The sequence below is a fragment of the Saimiri boliviensis genome, chromosome 3 (assembly GCF_048565385.1).
Source record: "Saimiri boliviensis isolate mSaiBol1 chromosome 3, mSaiBol1.pri, whole genome shotgun sequence".
Classification (NCBI taxonomy): Eukaryota; Metazoa; Chordata; class Mammalia; order Primates; family Cebidae; genus Saimiri; species Saimiri boliviensis.
In genome coordinates, this window is record NC_133451.1 from 41,215,160 (window position 1) to 41,239,687 (window position 24,528).

The 24,528-nt window shown below is 38.4% G+C and overlaps 1 protein-coding gene across 10 annotated transcripts in view; it reads right to left on the bottom strand.

The window, feature by feature from the left end:
• Positions 1–24,528, bottom strand: part of ATP8A1 (ATPase phospholipid transporting 8A1) — a 249,992-nt gene that overhangs the window by 114,732 nt on the left and 110,732 nt on the right. For all 10 annotated transcript variants that reach the window (XM_074396074.1, XM_074396072.1, XM_003940967.3 and 7 more), the window contains 4 exons: positions 23,787–23,892; positions 22,503–22,585; positions 20,370–20,419; positions 15,890–15,959 (listed from right to left, as the gene is read on the bottom strand). In XM_074396074.1, the coding sequence (XP_074252175.1) occupies positions 15,890–15,959; positions 20,370–20,419; positions 22,503–22,585; positions 23,787–23,892 (309 nt within the window). The remainder of the gene's footprint in view (positions 1–15,889; positions 15,960–20,369; positions 20,420–22,502; positions 22,586–23,786; positions 23,893–24,528) is intronic.

The window sequence follows — 24,528 nt, forward strand, 5'->3', positions numbered from 1 at the left end:
CCTGAATCTTCACCTATGAGAGGCAATGAGTTTAGTGACTCTGTATATAATACCCCTGACCATATGTGGAGAACCAAGGAACATAATGAAGCTAGTTGCTTGTTCATAAGTTCAGTGGACAATGTGATGAAAGAAAATGAACTCAGGGATTCTGTCTCCTGGCTTCAGAAGCAGATACTGAGCCTCAAACCTGTTAAGATTGCCCTGAGAGTCTTATCTCCTGTTGGGAAAGAGCTGAACTTGTGTATAAACAGACACAAGCTCTTAACATATGAGTGTCTGACCTGCAATGAAAGGTGCATGCACAGCCTCGCCAGGTGTCTACTGTGAAAGTGAGGGCATTGACTGGAAAAGAATGGGACCCTGCAACTTGGAATGGGGCTGTGTGGGAGGACCCTGATGAAGCTGGGAACACTGGGTTTATACACTCTCATGAACCTTTTTTACCAGAAGAAACAGCTTCCCCATTCCCAGCAGTGGCAACATGCGCCCCCTCCCCCCGCCCCGCCAACCATGGTGCCATCAGCCTTTCCACCTTCCTCTGAGGAGATAAACCTTGTGCTGCCTGAGGCAACAGTGATGGCCTCCCCTGAGGCAGTTGCCAGGCAAGATAACGCTGATTCTCCTCAGGAGCCACCCCTAACACCCCTGTTTGCTTCTAGACCCATAATTAGACTAAAGTCTCAGCGGGCCTCTAGAGGTGAGGTTGAGAGTGGGACCCATGAGGAGCTGTGTGACACTTGAAAAGAACTACCTGAGTTTTCTAATTTATGTAAGCAGAAAATGTCTAGGATGAATGGATAAAAGACTAATTTGAATGATAAAAACAGAGAATCACAGCTCCTCAATCAATTTCCAGACTTGAGCCAGTTTACAGAACCCCCTGCATGAAGGAGAGGCTGGGTCCCCTAGAGCAGGCGTCCCCAAACTTTTTACACAGGGGGCCAGTTCACTGTCCCTCAGACTATTGGAGGGCCGCCACATACTGTGCTCCTCTCACTGACCACCAGTGAAAGAGCTGCCCCTTCCTGAAGTGCGGTGGGGGGCCGGATAAATGGCCTCAGGGGGCTGCATGCGGCCCGCGGGCCGTAGTTTGGGGATGCCTGCCTAGAGGAAAGACCCCACTGCATTACTGACAATGTATGCAGTCAGTCTTGCTTCCATCCTTCCCCAAGGAGACCTCCGGCCTTCACCAGGGCAACTGTGTACTGGGGAAAGTGAAATGACCAGACATTGTGGGGACTACTGGATACTGTCTCTGAGCTAATGTTGATTCCAGGGGACCCAAAATGTGACTGTAGTCCTCCAGTTAAAGTAGGGGCTTATGGAGGTGATATAATTAATGCAATTTTAACTCAGCTCTGACTTACAGTGGGTCCAATGGGACCCAGACTCATTCTGTGGTCATTTTCCCAATGCCAGAATGAATAATTGGCATAGACATACTTAGCAGCTGGCAGAATCCCCACATTGGCTCCCTGACTGTCAGGGTGAGTGCCACTATGGTGGGAAAGGCCAAAAGGAAGCCATTAGAGCTTCCTCTACCTAGAAAAATAGTAAATCAAAAACATTATCGCATCTCTGGAGGGACTGCAGAGATTAGTGCCACCATCAAGAACTTGAAAGACTTAGGGGTGGTGATTCCCACCACATCCCCGTTCAACTCTCGCATTTGGCCTATGCAGAAGACAGATGGATCTTCGAGAATGACAGTGGATTATCACAAGCTTAACCAAGAGGTAACTCCAGCTGCAGCTGCTGTACCAGATGTGGTTTCACTGCTTGAGCAAATTAACACATCTCCTGGTACCTGGCATTCAGCCACTGACTTGGCAAATGACTTTTTCTCCACTCCTGACCATAAGGCCCACCAGAAGCAATTTGCTTTCAATATACCTTTACTGTCCTACCTCAGGGGTATATCATCAACTCTCTGGCTTTGTGTCATGATCTTATTTGGAGAGACTTTGATTGCTTTTCACTTCTGCAAGATACTACACTGGTCTCCCACATTGATGACATTATGCTGACTGGATCCAGTGAGGAAGAAATAGCAAACACACTGGACTTATTGGCAAGACATTTGCATGGCAGAGGATGGGAAATAAATCTGACTAATATTCAGAGACCTTCTACTTCACTAAAATTTCTAGGGGTCCAGTGGTGTGGGGCCTCTTGAGATATTTCTTCTAGGCAGAAAGGTAAGTTGCTGCATTTGGCTCCTCCTACAAGCAGGCAAGAGGCACAGCGCTTAGTGGGCTTATTTGGATTTTGGAGGCATTGCATTCCTCATTTGGGTGTGTTACTCTGGCCCATTTATCGAATGACTAGAAAGACTGCTAGTTTTGAGTGGGGTCCAGAACAGGAGAAGGCTCTGCAACAGGTCCAGGCTGCCGTGGAGGCTGCTCTTTTTGACCATATGACACACAGATCCGATGGTGCTTCGAGTGTCAGTGGCAGATAGGAATGCTGTTTGGAGTCTCTGGCAGGCCCCCAGAGGTGAATCACAGCAGAGGGCTCTGGGATTTTGGAACAAGGCCCTGCCATCTTCTGCAGATAACTACTTTCCTTTCGAGAGCCAGCTCTTGGCTTGTTACTGGGCTTTGGTGGAAACTGAACATTTGACCATGGGTCAAGTCACCATGAGACCTGAACTGCCTATCATGAACTGGGTGCTTTCTGACCTGTCTAGCCATGAAGTGGGTTGTGCACAGCAGCATTCCATCATCAAATGGAAGTGGTTATATGTGCTCAGGCTCAAGCAGGTCCTGAAAGCACAAGCAATTTACATGAGGAAGTGGCTCAAATGCCCATGGTGTCCACTCCTGCCACCCTGCCTTCTCTCCTCCAGCCTGCACCGATGGCCTCATGGGGAGTTCCCTACGGGGACTCTTGACAGATCACTTGACAGAAGAAGAGAATACTAGGGCCTGGTTCACAGATGGTTCTGCACGATATGCAGGCACCACCTGAAAGTGGACAGCTATAGCACTACAGCCCTTTACTAGGACATCCCTGAAGGAAAATGGTGAAGAGAAATCTTTCCAGGGAGCAGAACTTCAAGGAGTGCACCTGGTTGTGCACTTTGCATGGAAGAAGAAATGGTCAAATGTGCAATTATATACTGATTCATGGGCTATAGCCAATGGTTTGGTTGAATGGTCAGGGACTTGAAAGAAGCATGATTGAAAAATTGGTGACAAAGAAATCTGGGGAAGAAGTATGTGGACGGACCTCTCTGAATGGTCAAAAACTGTTAAGATATTTGTATCCCATGAGAGCTCGCACCAGTGGGTGACCTCAGCAGAGCAGGATTTTAATAATCAAGTGGATAGGATGACCTGTTCTGTGGATACCATAAAGCCTCTTTCCCCAGCCACTCCTGTCATTTGCCAATGGGCCCATGAACACAGTGGTCATGGTGGCAGGGATGGAGCTTATGCATGGGCATAAGTTTATTTTGGTCAGGAGTAGAGAAAAAGTCATTTGCTAAGTTAGTGGATGGATACCATAAGCAACATGGACTTCCACTCGCCAAGGCTGACCTGGCTACAGCCACTTCTGAGTGCCCAATTTGCCAGCAGCAGAGACCAACACTGAGCCCTCAATATGGCACCATTCCTCAGGGTGATCAGCCAGCTACCTGATGGCAAGTTGATTACATTAGGCCTCTTCCATCATGGAAGGGGCAGAGGTTTGTTCTCACTGGAATAGACACTTACTCTAGATATGGGTTTGCTTATCCTGCATACACCGCTTCTGCCAAGACTACCGTCTGTGAACTCATGAATGCCTTATCCACCGTCATGGTATTCCACACCACATTGCCCCTGACCAATGCGTTCACTTTATGGCTAAAGAAGTGTGGCAGTGGCTCATGCTCACGGAATTCACTGGTCTTACCATGTTCCCCATCATCCTGAAGCAGCTGGATTTATAGAACAGTGAAATGGTCTTTTGAAGTCACAATTACAAGGCCAACTAGTTGACAATACTTTGCAGGGCTGGGGCAAAGTTCTCTAGAAGGTCATGTATGCTCTGAATCAGTATCCAATATATGGTACTGTTTTTCCTATAGCCAGGATTCACAGGTCAAGTATCAAGGGGTGGAAGTGGAAGTGGCATCACTCCCCATCACCCCTAGTGACCCTACTAACAACATTTTTGCTTCCTGTTCCTGTGACATCACATTCTGCTTGCTTAGAGGTCTTAATTCCAGAGGGAGGCACACTGTGATCAGGAGACACAACAATGATTCAATTAAACTGGAAGTTAAGATTGCTACCTGGACACTTTGAGCTCCTCGTACCTTTAAGTCAACAGGTTAAGTAGCGGGTTACAGTTTCGGCTGGGGTGATTGACCCAGACTACCAAGATGAAATCAGTCTACTCTTTCATAACAGAGGTAAGGAAGAGTATGCATGGAATACAGGAGATTCATTAAGGTATCTCTTAGTATTACCATTCCCTGTGATTAAGGTCAATGGGAAACTACAACAGCCCAATCCAGGCAGGACTACGAATGGTCCAGACCCTTCAGGAAAGAAGGTTTCAGTCACACCACCAGGAAAAAACCACAACCTGTGAAAGTGCTTGCTGTAGACAAAGGGAATAGAGAATGGGTAGTAAAAGAAGGTAGTTATTAATACCAGCTATCACTACATGACCAGCTGCAGAAACAAGGACCGTAACCATCATGAGTATTTCCTCACCAACCCCCCAGCTAACATCATATTGAAAGGGGAAACACTGAAAGCTTTCCTCCAAGAACTGGGGCAAGATAAGGATACCCACTTTCATCACAGCTATTCAAAAGAGTACTGGAAGTCGAGGCCAGAACAATCAGCAAGAGAAGAAATGAAAGGAATACAAATTGGAAAAGAGGAAGTCAAATTGTTCCTCTTTGCGGATACATGATCTTATATCTACAAAAACCTGAAGACTCTACCAAAAAACTTAAGATTTTGATAAATGAATTCTGTAAAATTGCAGGATACAAAATCAATGCACGAAAATCAGTAGCACTTCTCTACACCAATAATATCTATATGAGAAAGAAATAAAAAAGCCAATACCATTTACAACAGTGATAAAAAATATAAAATACCAGGGCTGGGTACAGTGGCTTATGCCAGTAATCCCAGTACTTTGGGAGACTGAGGTGGGCGTTCAAGACCTACCTGAGCAACGAGGCGAAATCCCTGCTCTACAAAAAATACAAAAGAGTTAGCCAGATGTGGTGATGCATGCCTGTGGTCCCAGTTACTCAGGAGGCTGAGGTGGGAGGATCATGTGAGCCCAGGAAGTCAAGGGTACAGTGAGTGATGATCACATCATTATACTCCAGCAGCCTGAGCAACAGAGCAAGACCCTGTCTCTACATAAATAAGTAAATAGAATGAAATACACACACACACACACACACACACACACAGTCACACACACACACACACACACACACACACACACACACACACTACAATACCTAGGAATAAATTTAACCAAGGAGGTGAAAGAAAACAAGGAAAACAAAACACTAGTATAAGAAATTGAAGGCTGGGCATGGCAGCTCACAACTGTAATCCCAGCACTTTGGGAGGCTGAGGCAGGTGGATCACCTGAGGCCAGGAGTTCAAGACCAGCCTGGCCAACACAGTGAAACCCATCTCCACAAAAATTAACTGGGCATGATAGCAGGTGCCTATAATCCCAGCTACTCAGGAGGCTGAGGCAGGAGAATCACTTGAACCCAGGAGGTGGAAGCTGTAGTGAGCTGAGATTGCACCACTGTACTCCAGCCTGGGTGACAGAGCAAGACTCCATCTGAAAAACAACAACAACAACAACAAAAAATAAATAAAAAAAGAAATGGAAGGTGACATACAAAATATGGAAAACATCCCATGCCCCACTGGATTCGGATTATATCATTAAAATGACCATGTTGCCCAAAAAAATCTATAGATTCAATGCAATCCCTATCAAAATACCAATGCTGAAAATGGCAAATAGGAGGCAGGACTTGCAGCTCCCACTTGTGTGGATGGAGCAGCGTGAAGACTCACATTATGAACTTTTGCTCCAAGAACTACCACAGAAACATACCAGCAAAGCTGAGAGAATCCACAGACCCTTTGAGGGAGGTGGACTGCCACTGCAGGCTTCACTGGGACAGCTGAGGAACTGTAGGTTGGCTTGCTTTCTCAGCTGAGAGGCTTGTGGCCTGGGACAAGTTCTCAGGCCACCTCACTGGCTGCCTGGAAATAAACTCGGTGCTGTTGGGGGTGCACGGTAGGAGTGAGACCAGTCTTTTGGGCTGCAGGCTGTGTGGGTGCTGGGTAAAGTCTGTGGGTGCCAGCTTTCCACCACTTCACTGGTGATGTGTGCAATGCAACAGAGGCAGCCAAAATCCCCCTGGGAACATAGCTCCATTGGCCTAGGAACCACACCCTCAACCCTCACAACAGCTTCATCAAGTTCCACCCAAGGAGAGTCTGAGCTCAGATATGCCTAAATCTGCACCTACCTGATAGTCTGTCTACCTTCCCTGGTAGCTGAAGACAAAGGACATCACTTGGGAGCTCTATGGCAAGTTTGCATTCTTCTTATACTACTGCAGCTGATGAACAACAGCCACCTCCTGGCTGAAAATGCCACCTCCTGGCTGGAGACCAATCAACATAAAACCAGCACACTTAACAAAAATACAAGCAAGGACCCTCAGAGAGTCCACTTCATTCCCTTGCTACCTCCACTGGAGCAGGTGCTGGTATCCACAGCTGAGAGACCTGAAGATGGATCACATCACAGGACTCTGTAGACACTCTCCAGGACCAGCCCAGTGCCTGGTAGCTCTGCTAGGTGGCTAGATCAAGAAGAGAAATAACAATCACTGCAGTTTGGCTCTCAGTAAGCTCCATCCCTAGGGGAATGGGGAGAACATCACATCAAGGGAGTACACCATGGGACCAAAGAATCTAAACAGTTGCCCGTGAGTCCCAGATCTTTCCTCTGACATTGTCTACCCAAATGAGAAGGAACGAGGAAAACAATTGTGGTAATACGGCAAAACAACATTCTTCAATACCGTCAAAAGATCATGCCAGTTCACCACAATGGATCTGATTCCAGAAGAAATCTCCAAACTGCCAGAAAAAGAATTCAGAAGGTCAATTATTAAGCTAATCAATGAGGCACCAGAGGAAGGTGAAGTCCAACTTAAATAAATCCACAAAATGATACAGGATATGAATGAAAAAATCTCCAGTGAAACAGAGTAAATTAAAATAAGATCACAACTTCTCGAAATGAAGGCCACACTTAAAGAAATGGAAAGTCTCAACAACAGAATTGAACAAGTAGAAGAAACAACTTCAGAGCTCAAAGACCAGGCTTTTAAGTTAACCCAATCTGACAAAGACAAAGAAAAAAGAATGAAAAACAAATGAACAAAGCCTCCAAGAAATTTGAGATTATGTTAAATGACTAAACCTAAGAATAACTGGTGTTCCTAAGGAAGAAGAGAAATCTAAAAGTCTGGAAAACATATGTGAGGGAATAATTGAGGAAAACTTTCCTGCCCTTGCTAGAGATCTAGAGATCAAAATACAAGAAACTCAAAGAACACCCAGGAAATTCATCAAAAAAGATGAACACCTCAGCACATAGTCATCATGTTATCTAAAGTCAAGATGAAGGAAAAATCTTAAGAGCTGTAAGGCAAAAGCATCAAGTAACCTATAAAAGTAAACCTCACAGATTAACAGCAATTACCCTACAAGCTAGAAAAGACTGAGATCCCTTTAGCCTCAAACAAAACAATTATCAGCCAAGTGTTTTGTATCCAGCGAAACCCAGCTTCATAAATGAAAGAAAGATACAGTCTTTTCCAGAAAAACAAATGCTTAGAGAATTTGCCACTAGGAAACCAGCACTACAAGAACTACTAAAAGGAGCTCTAAATCTTGAAACAAATTATTGAAATACACCAAAATAGAACCTCCTTAATGCATAAATCTCACAGGACCTGTAAAACAATAACACAATGAAAAAAAATAAAGGTGTTCAGGCAACAAATAGTATGATGAATAGAATAGTACCTCACAGTGTCAACACTAACACTGAATGTAAATGGCCTAAAAGCTCCACTTAAAAGATACAGAGGGCAGAATGGATAAGAATTCACCAAATATCTCCTGTTCTCGAGAAACTTACCTGACACATAAGGAGTCACATAAAGTTAATTTAAAGGGGTGGAAAAAGATATTCTACACAAATAGACACCAAAAGCAAGCAGGAGTAGCTGTTCTTATACCAGACCAAAAAAACATAAAGCAACAACAGTAAAAGACAAAGAGGGACATTATATAATGATAAAAGGACCAGTCCAACAGGAAAATATCACAATCCTAAATATATATGCACTTAACACTAGAGCTCCCATATTTATAAAGCAATCAGTACTAGACTTATGGAATGAGAAAGATAGCAGAATAATAGTGGGGAACTTCAAATCCTCCAATGACAACGCTAGACAGGTCATTAAGACAGTAAGTCAACAAAGAAACAATGGACTTGAATTATACTCTAGAACAAATGGACTTAACAGATACTTACAGAACATTCTATCCAACAAATGTTGGCTATACATTCTATTCATCAGCACATGGAACATTCTTGAAGACAGACCACATGATAAGCCACAAAACAAATCTGAACAAATTTAAGAAATTCAAAATTATAGCAAGTATATCTCAGACCACAGTGGAATCAAATCAGAAATCAACTCCAAAAGGAAACCTCAAAACCATGCAAATACATGAAAATTAAATAACCCGCTCCTGAATGATCATTGGGTCAACAATGAAGTTAAGATGGAAATTTAAAAAATTCTTTGAACTGAAGGATAACAGTGACACAACCTATCAAAACCTCTGTGATACGGCACAAACAGTGCTAAAAACTTCATAGCATTAAATGTCTACATAAAAAAGTCTGAAAGAGCACAAATAGACAATCTAAGGTCACACCTGAAGGAACAAGAGGAACAAGAACATACTAAACCCAAACCCAGTGGAAGAAGAGACATAACCAAGATCAGAGAGGAACTAAATGAAAATTGAAACAAAAAAAAATACAAAAGATAAATGAAACAAAAATCTGGTTCCTTTAAAAGATAAATAAAATTGATAGATCATTAGCGAGATTAACCAAGAAAAGAAGAAAGAATATCCAAATAAGCTCAATTAGAAATAAAACAGGGATATTATAATATAACCAATACCAAGGTACGGAAGATCATTCGAGGTTATTGTGAATACCTCTACATGCATAAACTAGAAACCTAGAGGAGATAAATTCCTGGAAATATACAACCCTCCTAGATTTAACCAGGAAGATACAGAATCTCTCAACAGATTAGAAGTGAGATTGAAATGGTAATTAAAAACTTACCATCAAAAAAGGTCCAGGACCAGACAGATTGACGGATGAATTCGATCAGACATTCAAAGAAGAATTGGTACCAATCCTATTGGCACTATTCCAAAAGGTAGAGAAAGAGGGAATCCTTTCTAAGTCATTCTATGAAGCCAGTATCACCCTAATACCAAAGCCAGGAAAGGATATAACAATAAAAAGAAAACTACTGACCAATATACCTGATCCACATACATACAAAAATCCTCAACAAAACTTGCTAACCAAATCCAGCAGCATATCAAAAAGATAATCCACCAGGATCAAGTGGGTTTCATACCAGGGATGCAGAGATGGTTTAACATCTGCAAGTCAATAAATGTAATATACCACATAAACAGAATTAAAAACGAAACCACATGATTATCTCAATAGATTCAGAAAAAGCATTTGACAAAACCCAGCATCGCTTTATGATTAAAACCCTCAGCAAAATCGACATAGAAGGAACACACCTTAATAAAAGCCATCTATGACAAACCAACAGTCAACATTATACTGAATGGGAAAAAGTTGAAAGCATTTGCCCAAGAACTGGAACAAGATAAGGATGCCCACTTTTACCACTTTTATTCAACATAATACAGAAGTTCTAGCCAGAGCAATAAGACAAAAGAAACAAATAAAGGGAATCCAAATTGGTAAAGAGGAAGTCAATTCGCTGTTTGCTGAGATGATCACATACCTAAAACCCCTAAAAACTCCTTCAAAAAGCTCCTGGAACTGGTAAATGAATTCAGCAAAGTTTCAGGATATAAAATTAATGTACATAAATCAGTAGCTCTGCTATACAACAAGAGCAACCAAACTGAGAATCAAATCAAGAACTCAACCCCTTTTATAATAGCTGCAAAAAAAAAAAAAATTAAAATACTTAGGAATATACCTAACCAAAAAGGTGAAAGAGCTCTACAAGGAAAACTACAAAACACTCCTGTAAGAACTCACAGATGACACAAACAAATGGGAACACATCCCATGCTCATGGATGGGTAGAATCAATGTTGTAAAAATGACATACTGCTAAAAGTAATCTATAAATTCAACACAATTCCCGTCAAAATATCACCATCATTCTTCAAAATTAGAAAAAACAATCCTAAATTTTGTACCGAACCACAAAAGAGCCTGCAAAGCCGAAGCAAGACTAAACAGAAAGAACAAATTTGAAGGCATCCCATAATCTGAATTCAAATTATAATATTATATAAGGCCATAGTCATCAAAACAGCATGGTACTGGTATAAAAACAGACATATGGACAAATGGAAGAGAATAAAGAGCCCAGTAATAAAGCTAAATACTTATGGCCCACTGATCTGCAGCAAAGCAAACAAAAACATAAAGTGGGAAAGGGACACCCTATTCAACAAATGATGCTGGAGTAGTTGTCAAGCCACATGTAGAAGAATATAACTGAATCCTCATCTTTCACTTTATACAAAAAGCAATTCAAGATGGATCAAAGATTTATATCTAAGACCTGAAATCATAAAAATTCTAGAAGATAATATCAGAAAAACCCTTCTGGACACTGGCTTAGGCAAAGACTTCATGACCAAGAACCCAAAAGCAAATGCAACAAAGACAAAGATAAAAAGATGTTACTTAATTAAAGTAAAAAGCTTCTGCACAGCAAAAAATATAATCAAGACAATAAACAGACAACCCACACAGAATGGGAGAAAATCTTCACAAAGTATGTATCTGATGAAGGACTAATACCCAGAATGTACTGTGAGCTCAAAACAAGTCAGCAAATAAACAATTCCATCAAAAAGTGGGCTATGGACATAAACAGACAATCCTCAAAAGAAGACAAATGGCCAACAAATGTACACACGCACACACACACACACACACACACACACCATGTATATGTGTGTGTGTGTGTGTGTGTGTGCATGTGTATATATATATATATATATATATATACACACATACACATGACATATATACATATATATACACACACCACAGAATACTACTTAGCCATAAACAGGAATGAAATAATGGTATTCACAGCAACTTGGATGGGATTGGAGATGATTATACTAAATGAAGTAACTCAGGAATGAAAAACCAAACATCACCTGTCCTTACTCATAAGTGAGAGCTAAGCTATGAGGATGCAAAGACATGAATGGTACAATGTACTTCAGGACCTGCAGGGAAGGAAGGCTGATAGGGGAGTGAGGTATAAAAGACTACATACTGTATATAGTATACACTGCTTTGGTGATAGAGGCACTAAAATCTGAGAAATCACCACTGAAGAATTTATTCATGTACTAGAAAGTAAAATAAAATACTTACCCCCAAACAAAATACAAATGTCATTCTTCACTGTTAGAGAAAACAATCCTAAAATTCACACAGAACCAAAAAAAGAGCCCAAATAGCTAAAATAATCCTGAGCAAAAAGGATAAAGCTGGGGGCTTCACATTACCTAAATTCAAAAATTTATTACAAGGCTATTACTATAGCCTTTGGTCAATACCAAAACAACATGGTATTGGCATAAAAATAGACACATAAACTGATGGAACAGAATAGAGAACCCAGAAATAAAAGCCACATATTTATAACCATCTCCTCTTTGATAAAGCTGATAAGAATCCACACTGGAGAAACGTCATGCTTCTTCTTCAATAAATGGTGCTTGGAAATCTAAAAACTCATCCTAAATAAGAATGAAGCTGAACCCTTATCTCTTGCCATATACAAAAAAATTAAATAAAAATGGATTAAAAACAAATATAAAACACAAACTTATAAAAAAATACTCGAAAAAAACCTAGGGAAAACTATCCTGGGCATTGGTTTAGGCAAAAAAATTATGACAAAGACCCTGAAAATACAGGCAACAAAAACAAAAATTCACAAATGGGACTATATTAAACAAAAAAGCACAGCAAAAGAAACAATCAACAGAGTGAAAAGAATCTGCTGAACAGAAGAAAACGCAAACTATTCATCCTAAAAAAGACTAATAGCCACAATATACAAGGAAGTGAAACAACAGGCAACACATTATTCTCTTAAAAAGTGGGCATAGGACATAAGTAAGCATTTGTCAAAAGAAGACATACAAATAGTCAACAGGTATATGAAAAAAATGCTCAGCATCACTAGTAATCAGAGAAAGGCAAATCGAAAATCACAATGAGATGTCATCTTACCCCAGTCAGAATGGCTATTATTTAAAAGGCAACAAATCACTGATGAAGGCCAGGATATGGAGAAAAAGGACCTCTTGCAAACTGTTGCTGGGAATGTAAACTAGTACAGCCACTATGGAAAAGAGGATAGGGAGTTCTCAAACACACTAGAATTACCATTCAATCCAGCAACTCCACTACCCAAAGAAAAAGAAATCAATATATCAAAGGGATACCTGCACTCGTTTTTATTGCAGCACCATTCACAAAAGCAAAGATATGGAATTAACGTTAAGTGTCCATCAAGTGTCTATTAACAGACCAACAGATTAAAAAAGCAGATGTATAAACACAAAATGGTATACTATTCAGCCATAAAGAATAACAACATCATGTCATTTGCAGCATCCAAGATGGAACAGGAGGTCATTATCAAGTGAAATATGCCAGGAACAAAATCACAAATATTGCATATTCTCACTTATATGTGGGAGCTAATAAAATCTGAACACACAGAAGTAGAGAGTAGAAACACCAACAGGGAAGGGTGATACAGAGGAAAGAGAAAGGAAGGAGGAGGGAGGATAAAGAGGACTGGGTTAAACAGTTCAAACATACAGTAAGATAGAAGGAATAAATTCAATATTTGATAGTAGAGTAGGGTGACTATATTCCACAAAAATGTATTGTACTACATTGATGGATACTCTAAGTACCCTGGTTTGATCACTATGCATCAAATACATGTAACAACTTCTTATGTACCCCATAGATTCGTACAAGTAATAAAAACAAGGCTGAGACAGGAGGATCACTTGAGCCCAGGAATCTGAGATTATAGTGTGCTATGATCACATCACTGCACTCCAGCCTGGGTGACAGGCTAAATAAATAAATAAAATTAAAAATATTAAAAACTACAAGAAAATGAACAACCAATTTAATAATGGGCAAAAGATCTGAAGATACCTCATCACAGAAGACATACAGATGTCAAATAAGTACATGAAAAAATGTTCAACATCATAAGTCAGGGAATTGGAAATTAGGCCAACAATAAAATACCAGTACATCTATTAGAATAGCCCAAATCCAAAACACTGACAACATCAAACGTGGGTAAAGATGTGGAGAAACAAAAGCTCCCATTAATTGCTGATGGGAATGCAAAATGGTATAGCCATTTGGAAGACAGTTTGTCAGTTTCTTACAAAATGAAACATTCTTTTACTGTAAGATCTTGCAATCATTCTTAGTATTTACCCAAATGAGATGAAAACCTGTGCTTACACAAAAACACACATATGGATGTTTACTGTAGCTTTATTCATATAATTGCCAAATGGAAAGAGATCAAGATGTCCTTTAGCAGGTGAACGGATAAACTGGCACATCCAGACAACTGATTATTCAGTACTAAAAAGAAATGAGCTGTCTAGCCATGAAAAGACATAGAGGAGCCTTAAATGAATATTACTAAGTGAAAGAGGCCAGTCCAGAAAGGCTATATGCTATATCATGCTAACTATATGACTTTCTGGAAAAGGCAGTAAAAGGAACAGTGGGGACAGTAAAAGCAACAGTGATTTCCAGGGCCTTAGAGAGGAGAGATGAAAGGTTAGGCGGGGCACAGGGGATTTGTAGAGCAATGAAAATACTGTATATGATACCATAATGGTGGATACATACCACTATACATTTATCCAAACCCATAGAATTTACAATACCAAGAATGAACCCTTATGTAAAGTCTAGGGTTTGGGTGATAATGATGTGTCAGTGCAGATCGTGGATTGTTACAAATGTACCACTCTGGTGGGCGATGTTGATAACGGTGAGTGTGTGTGTGATGGCAAGGCATATATGTGGACTCTGCCTTCTGCTAGATTTTGCTGGGAACTTAAAGCTGATCTAAAAATAAAGTCTATATAAAATACATTAATTTTTTTTCAGAACAGCAAAAATATATGCAAGCGAATTCTATGATTATTAAAAATGGAAGTCCAATGTTTTTATTTTTTAATTCAATGCCTTAACTCCCTAAGCAAGTTTCTAGGTAGACTATTCCAAACTACATAAGAAAGGATGTGATTTGGCTTTTGTAAACTGGACGTTTATCAACCATTTAAAGTGGAAAGTCTTAAAGACTCTCTTTACTCCCTTATTACTGAACGTTACTTTTGGGATGTGGAAGATCTTTACAATACACTTTAAAATTGTATCATAATCTTTTTATTTAATATTTCTCTGACTAGTCTAAGCTCCTAACAAGTCTTAGGTCTTATCTTCACACCTCCAAAATCCAGTTCAAACTGTGATGTTAGAACGTATACCACAAATAAATGTTAGGTGTTTTATTCGATGAGAATACAGAATCAAAGGAAATCTGTAACTAAATTCATAAAACATCATGAAATAATTCTACCAAAATGCTTTAAAATCAAGGCATTCAAAAACTGCATTTCACTGCTTTTAAACTAAGGCATTTAACATTCTCAAAATGAATTTATATAATAGGCTTGATCTTCTTAAGTTCAGTTTCCAAGTTTATATGCGATAAAGCAAGGTTGTTGATCTATTTAAAAGAGGAATGTTCCAAGTTGGGAAATTTACAAACTAGGTAACTGGAAAGAACACTTCAGAAGGAAAATACTGACTGATCTTAATTAAAAAAAAGGGTCTCGGTCAGTAGATTTCTCATTTTCCCATAAGTATAAATATATTTAACTGAAAAAATTCAGTTAGAATAACATATTACTATTTCTGTCAATATAACCTGACAATATACCAAAGCCAAGTCAGAAATTGTTATAATTAAAACATTGCAAGACAGTAATCACATGATATAATTATGGTAGTTAACTGTGATCTAATTCCCCCCTTCTATGCTTTTAAAAAAATTAGAATCAAACTAGAGTGAATCACATTCTAATATAATTTTTAAATATTTTCTATATTTAACTGTCTTCTAACATAGTTTACATAGTATAAGCCTGAAATATTACGTATAAAAAATTGAATTATATAAAAATAACCTAGGCCAAACTTTTTCAAAGCACCAAATTTGCTCAGATGGAATTTCACATTTCACCAGAAGAGGCTGAACACTATTAGTATAAAACACCAACAAAAGTGGATGTCAGCAACTTCATGTTAAACATCTGTGTTACATTTCCATAGCAGAATGCCTAACATATACATTGTAAGCCATCATAAATCACAACTGTAAAAAATAAAAATAAAAACTTACAGCTCCTTTGCAGTAGAGTCGTAACTTCCCAGATGGGGTGCGAACAATCACTGACATTCTTTTTCTAGCACTGAAAGAAAGGGGTTTTCTATAATGTGTCATCTTACCAAAGATATGCATCTATACACTTGTAATGCCTCACATATTTTAATATACACAGTGAAAAAGTAAATCTGACCAAATCACGAGCCCTAATCTTCCACATACACAAACTATCCCGTGTGTACAGTTGGGCACCTGTAAAAGTTACATTATGCTTTTTAGGACACCAGGGTACTATCTACTGTTCCAGTGGAATAGTTGACAAAATAGTTCCTCAGAAACCTGTAAGAGCTCATACCCATCAGAGTAGAGTCCTGGTTCAATGTTTTCAGATTTGAAAAAACATTTAAGTTGGTTTCTTAAGGGATAAATTATGTTATAGTTTTTATTAAAAATAGAAATATCAATAAAAATCAATTTTCATTAAAAATAGAAATGATAATCAGTGATAGTCCATCACACATAAAGGTCAATGCTAGTACTTTAAAAAACAACTTAAGCATTCACAACTATTGTTTTTCAATGATGACTAGCAAACCATTGGCTTCATGCTAAAAACCTAATTTATGCTGCAAACTTAAGCTAATGAGCACAAACATTTTAATACTGTGTTGGTGACATAGTTAAATAATAACTGTGTCAAATGTACATCTTTCAATGCATTAGTAAAAAAGAGATAGCAAATAACATTGAATGCAAGAAACTGGGACAGCATTACAAAGGATAGGACACATTTGGACTATCAGTATGTAAGCATCAAGGACTTCTCAAATGTCTCTATCTACTGGTTGTTTTACCTGCTAAAAAAACTGAAATGAGTTCAATATACAGCAGCTGTCAGTTACGGTATCATAGTGTACAGTCAGGAGTTTCTTTCAGAGGAATTTAGAAATATTTAAGTTCCCTCTTTCTCCATCCATAATGCTCCTGGTATTACTACCTCAATGTCTATCCTCGTACATCAGGAACACATTTAATCATAATGTGTTTGTAATGACACATATACATTCTACATTAGCCCTTCCTGGTTCATGCCTCTTTTACTTCAGCTTTGATAACATGGTCCCAAATTCTCGTTTTTCTCTTCCTGGTGTAACCTCCAAATACTGGGTGAATGAGAACTCTCTTTTGTGGTACATCAAAGTAAGTAGGTTTTGCTGAAAAAAAGTTATTAATTGCCATTTAGATATTTTTTTTTTTAAACCACACTTAGAAATTTTGTATGTCTTGTCATACCTGGCCATAGAGATTAGAAAATACATGATGTTACACAACACCAACTAGGTGCTCCTTACTGCCTAGTAACCCATCACATTCCAACAAGCTTGCTCTCTCGTCCTGTGCAGGGCTACAGCACATCTTCTTGATTCTCCAAGTCTCCCATGCTCCCTCCTCACCCCAGAACCTTGACAAAAATTCACCTTGATAAAAACTGGAGATAAGAAATCCCTTTTTGGCTGTGGCTCACACCTGTAATTGCAATTGCAGCACTTTGGGAGGCTGAAGTGGGTGGATCACTTGAGGTCAGGAGTTTAAGACCAGTCTGGCCAACATGATAAAACCCTATCTCTACTAAAAATACAAAAATTAGCCAGTTGTGCTGAAGTGCACCTGTAATCCCAGCTACTCAGGAGGCTGAAGCACCAGAATCACTTGAATCTGGTAGGTGGAGGTTGCAGTAAGCCAAGATCACGCCACTGTATCCAGCCTGGGTGACAGAGCGAGAGTCTGTCTTGGGGGGAGAGAGGGGTAAGGTGAGTGGGGGAAGAAATAACTTTTCTTTCTGCCATTAAAACCTGCATATCTATGTGTCCACCATCCCCTCCATCTTTTTTTGCTGATATGATGGAAGAAACATTTTCCTATCAGAGGTTTTCCTTCCACATGTCTATGAACCTCCTCTCGTCCCACTTTCTCAGTAACCTCACTCCATAGGTTACGCTGTTCTCCCCTGAATCTGCCTCTTCTCCTATAAAGATCCTGTTCATAAGCATTTAAACATACTCTGTTCTCTCCCCTACAAAACTCAGCCAATGCAAGCACCCCTCCATTAAGCCATATCCTTCAACTTTCACATTTCAACTTCTCTAAACCATCACTACATATACTGTCTTCACTCATCTCCCCACTTCATTCCCAGTCTTTTCCTTTTTGTTCTCTCCTCACCATTCCAATGAATAGCTACATTCAACAAATACTTCTCAAACTTCTTACTTAAACTTGCAGCAGTCTCTGACACAGATGACCACTCTTTCCCTGAGCCCTCTTCTCCTGGCTCTGTGCTATGACCCTCTCTGTCCTCTACATCTGTAACAACCAGGTCATCTCTTTTGCTGATTGCTCCTCTTCTAATCAACCCTTATACTCATGGTTTAATTGTTAGCCTTCCATTTTCCCCTCACTTTGTATCTCATCTTCGGGAGATCCCATTCAGTTTTATGACTTCAAATACCACTTGCCAACTACTGTCTGCCAAATCGCTATTTCAGCCACAGATTTCTCTTTTGTTTCAGGCCCTTATATTCAACTGCTTACCTGACACCACCATTTGTATGTCTCACAGGCATTTAAAACTAAGACTTCAAACATTTCAACCTCCATTATCCCTCTTCCCACTTCTGCCATCTGTGTAAAGGCACTCTATCTACCCAGTTGTTCATGCCAGAGACCCTAACCTCTTCCTCTTTTCATCTTCTACCTCCAATCCCTGACAAAGTCCCTCTGACATTCCTCTACAAGGTACATGGATTCTATCAACTTTCTTTTATTTTCATTACCATCATCCTAGTTTAAACCACTAATGTCTTTCATAGCTACTATTTTAGCAGCATCACATTCACTTTTCTCATGTCATTCTTAAACCCACCTTCATCACTGAATTGTGAAAGAACAGAAACTCGCAACCCTGCTTTATTTTCTTCTTCATGGCACTCATCACCTAGCATGATGCTTTCTAAGTGTGGTTTAAAAAACATTTCTAAACGCCGATTAATGGGCTACTTACAGCAGCCTACAGATATACTACAAATAAGCTTGGGAAAAACAATCACTTTGACATGAAAAGAGACGAGGGCTGCACTTTGAAAATACTCCAACTGTTTAATTATTCAATGTATTCATCTTCTTTGGGATCTCCAGAGCATACAAGTTAAAAAAAAACTGTAAATAATAGTCAGACAGACCCCAGTATTTTTGTTATTAACCACTGGCATGTGGTCATTTCCAATCAAGGCAGCAAACAGAGTTGGCACAGAAAAGGAAATGCCTCCCCTACGCAATGTACAAGCTTGCCTTATGCAGAATAAAGTTCAAGAAAAATGATGGACACTTATTTCCCTGAACAACAGCATTACTTCATCATGGCTTTAATTCTGTGAAGTGTCCTGTGAATGATGCCATCTTTAAAGACCCTGCAGCAAAGCCCTCTCTGCCTCAAGAATGCAGGTAAGCTGGGAAATTACATAGTCATGTGGGAGTAAAAGGCTAAAAACTCATAGACTTATCACTGATTGTAACTAAAGTGATCTATTATTTGTCCTTAAGAAATAAAATAAGTCAGACAATCAGTTTCTTTCTGTTCTTTCCTACTAGATGGTAACTGGTCTTACACCTAATAGACATGACTATGGTTTCCCAAATCCTGAAGACAATGAAATGTAATGAGCATTCAATTAGAATGCTGGCTTCCTCACTCTGACTCATCTCTATTCCACCTACATCTGAAGCCTCTAAACATAACTGTGTTTCTAGATTACCAGCCATAAGACGCCTGGCCATATATGCTAGGCTTGTGAATCAGTTATATTTCAAAAGGTTTCTTCATTTTCTAAATTTAAAAATTGATACATAGTATTTGTACATATTTATGGGGTATATGTGATATTTTGTTAGATGCACAGAATTTATAATGATCAAATCAGGGTATTTGGGATATGCATGATCTTTAGTATTTATTTACCTAGCACTTGTATGTCCTGGGAACATTTTAAGTCTTGTCTTCCAGCTATTTTGAAATATACAACATATTGTTGTTAACTATAATTACCCTACTTCATTATGGAACATCAGAACTTACTTCTTCAACATAACTGTATGTTCGAACCCATTAACTAACCTCTCTTTATCTCTTCCCCTCCCACCCATACATCTTCCCAGCCTCTGGTGTCTGTCATTCTACTCTCTACCTCCATGAGATCTTCTTTCCAAAAGACTTTAAAACTGCTACCAGTAGTCATGCATTGCAATACTCTGAAGAAAATGGTTAGTGATTTATCTACAGAAAATGATGATCAAATATGTACTCAAGATTTGGATTTAATATTTTGTCTAAACAAATTTAAATAAAAATAAAGCATACTTTCTAGTTATTAAAAAGGGAAAAAATAAAAATTGATATAAATTTATCTTATCCATACAAATCACTTAGCAGACGTTTTACCTGGTGAACTCCAAGACATTGAGCAACTCATATCTTTCTTCCTGCCCCAACTAAGAAGAAAAGGAATATATAATTACATACAGTTGGAAACATTTTAAGCTTCTTGGAAATAAATCCTAGTCATAAAGTCTTATTGTAAAAAATGTCAACACAAACCAATTTTCCCTACTGAAATGTAGAAGGGAACTTACTAGCTTTTATGTTAACTGAGTTACTGGAAACAGAGAATCCCAAACAGGAGAAAACTAAAAGGAATTCAAAGTATCACTGAAGAGTCCTTAGAATATAACCTGCCCAGACAAGAGAATGGAGGGCTTCAAAAGAGATGTCGTAAGGAAAGAACTGCCAATGAACAGATTATCTGGTGCAACTGTATTGAGAAAAGTATGTTAGAAGGTATGGGAACGATATAGATAATAGGGGGAAAAAAAAGGGAAGCAATGGAAGAAAAAAAAAGGTAAGAGATTTATCTTTAGAAAATGATGGAAAAAGTGGCCAGATCCAGTGGCCATGCCTGTAATCCCAGTGCTTTGAGAGGCTAAGGTGGGAGAATCAACTGAGCCCAGGAATTCAAGACTAGTCTTGAAAATACAGCATTAAAAAAAAAAAATTAGGTGTGGTGGCCCATGCCTACAGACCCAGCTATTTTAGAGGCTGAGGTAGGAGGATCACTTGAGCTCAGGGGCTCAAGGCTACACTTAGCTATGACTGCACCACTGCACTCCAACCTGGGTGAGAGCAAGACCCCATCTCTCAAAAAATAATTGGTGTCAGGAAACTCAAAATTTAAAAAACAAAAAATATAATTACTGAATACGACAATGTGCAGCTATGAATACTAGCACAGGTAAAATTAAAGGCAATACTACACAGAAACTAAAAAATAATTTTTAAATAAGCTATAATTTATATATAGTAAAATGCATAAACCTTTAATGTAGAGTCAAGTGAAAATTGCATAGTTTGGTAACTTCTGCCCCAATCAAGATATAAAACATTCCCAACGTTCTATAAATTCCCTTGTGCCCTTTTTCAATCAATCTCCTCCCTGCCCTGAGGCAACCACTGTTCTGAATTCTATCACCATAAATCACTTTTTCCTGATCTTGAGCTGCATAAAAATGAAATTAAAACAGATGCACTCCTTTGTGTCTGACATTTTTTTTTTCTCAGCACAATGTGTCTGATTCATGTTTTGATTCATTTTTCATCCATGTGGTTGATGAATCAATAACTCATTCCTTTATATTGTTTAGAGTTCCATTGTGAGAATATATCATAATTTGTTTATCCATTCTTCTACTGATGGGCATTTGGTTTGGTTTCTAGTTTTTGGGTACTATGAATAAAGCTACTATGGGCATTTTGTTACAAGTCTTTTTAAAGACAGAAACTTAATTTCTGCTGAATAACTGTGAGCACCATTGCTGGGTCAGGTTTAAGTTTACCTCAATTAGACAACTCTAGAAGATTTTCCAAAGGGACTGTACCACTTTACACATCTGCTAGCAGTATGTGATTGTTCTACTTGCTCTACATGCTCATTAACATTTGGTGGTGTCCATTTTAAAATTTCAGTATTTAGAAAATAAAGGAAAAAGTGGCCAGGTGCATGGTTCGTGCTTGTAATCCCAGTGTTTTGGCAGGCCAAGGTGGGAGAATCACTTGGGTGAGTATGTAGTGCTATCTCACTGTGGTCTTCATTGTATCTCCTTGATGACTAACAATGCTTTTTCACATGCTTATTGGTCATCCATTTATCTTCTTTTGTGAAATGTCTGCTCAAGTCTTTTGCCCACTTTAAAAATTGGGCCTGAGTATTTAACTAAAAATTGGAATAAAATGATAATCATATTGGGAACATCAAAAAGGATGGTGATTCAAGAGATACATCCTCATGTAACAGAATCAGAAGACACATTAAATGGAGGAGTCAAAGCATGTATTAATAGTCACCTGTTTTTTTGAAAATATGAGATGTAGATATGCCTAAAGAAATAGGTAAAAAACCACCCAGTAGTTGCTTCTGGATTGGGGAACCTCTATTTTATTATAAGCCTTTTGGTATTTATTTCTGAAGCTATGCAAATATATTACTTGGATTAAAAAGAACCTTAAAAACAACTAACTTACTGAATCTATAATCACTGAGTCAGGTGTTCTTCCGGTGAAAACAAAATTCAGTTGCTTGGCTGCTCTGACCAATGCTCCCTCGTCTGTTTTAGAAGAGGTAAAAGCAAATACATAATTGAAAAAAAATTCTCAGTGCAAGTGAAGTACATTAAGGTAGTATAATTTTCTGTTTAATTAAAGGTCTTTTTATTCTGGCTCCTGTCATTAATCCAATTACTTTAAAATTACATGACAATTCCAAAGAAATAAGGAGAATAATCTGAAGTATAGAACTCAGAGTTACATGTCCGAAATGTTAAGTCTCACTCTTAGTGATAAATTCCTAAGAAGCTTAATTTAAATGTATACCTTCATCTAGCGTATTTGCTAGAAAACTTTCTCAAAAGGAATCAGAGAAAATTGCCTTCGAAAGTTTTATCCTTTTCCTCCTAAAATGTTGAGTCTAGAGAAATTAATATTGCTAATTGAGGATTCAATTTAAACAGCTTTAAATGAACTGATGATTTTACTATCCATGAATTTCATGTTATATAAAACCTTTTTATTGCTGAGAGTAGGGCATGGCATAAGAAAACATCACACAGTTTCTGTCCTAACAATACGAGGCATAACAATTCTTAAGCTTTTAAGGAATTTAGCATCTCCTATAAGTCACAGATGCTAGCTTAGAATACAGTTTAAAACATTTCTAATATAGTTCTCATCAAATTGACTATCTATCCAATTTTATATTAAAAATGGGTCCAAAATAAAGTGTTAAGTACCTAATATTAATTAATAACTGCACTAATAATATTTTATAAAATGCCTTCAAATGTGTAAGACTTTCTTAACCCAAATAAATACACATGCTCCTTTATTATCATAAACAAGAGAGAAAAGCAAAATTGTTCTAAAGTTATATATGCTTACTATGTTCAGGCAAACACATCTTCCTTTTCCTATTTGTTCCTGTGCAAAATCAGCCTAAGAGTTCTTAGGTATTTATAAAGAAGGGAAAAATGATTATGTGTATGTAAAAAACTATATTTTACACTTATGAGAATCATGTTACTCAGATATTCATGTAACTTATGTCATATACCAAAAATTACATATAAAAAGTTACATATTTTAAAATATCACATATACGTTTAACCTTGAAAAGCCAAGGTTTTTCTGATTGGTAAATAAAAATTTTTATATAAAAAACACTCAATTTGGCTGTCTTATTTTTTTAAAATTACATTGACTTTTACATTCAAAACAATTATCCACAAAAAAATACAATTGCTTCATTTGTACCTGGAGATGCTGCTTGGTAAATAATCTTATCACCTTCTCGCTCTGGCACTGCTGTGTGACAGACTGCCATCATTGTAAGAAATTCACATATTATAGGTGCAGTCGGCTGTGAAAAACAAACACATGATTTAGCCTTTCTCACGTGAACATTTTTACACTGATAGTAATTATTATTTCATGTCTATGAAGAACACAGCTGTTGGCTGGGCACGATCACTCACACCTGTAATCCCAGCACTTTGGGAGGCCGAGGTGGGTGGACACCTGAGGTCAGGAGTTCGAGACCTGTCTGGTCAGCATGGTGAAACCCTATCTCTACTAAAAATACAAAAATTAGCTGGTTGTGGTGGCAGGCACCTGTAATCCCAGCTACTTGGGAAGCTGAGGCAGGAGAATTGCTTGAACCTGGGAGGCAAATGTTGCAGTAAGCTGAGATCCTGCCATTGTACTCTAGCCTGGGCAACAGAGCAAGACTGTGAGAAAGGAAAGGAAAAAGGAAAAAGGAAAAAGGAAAGGAAAGGACATGGCTATTATAGATTAGAGGTATGGGATTATAAACAACTAAGAAGCCAACATCGATGATAAAGAAAATGTGTTGATTCACATTATTTTTCTACTCTTTCAATCGTTTTCTAAACATTTACACAAGACAACTTGTATGTTGTCAAATACAAATAGTATAGTGAGAAAGCCAGATGTAGCTGAATCTTGTCCTTGGAGGACAAAAGAAAAATTCAAAAAT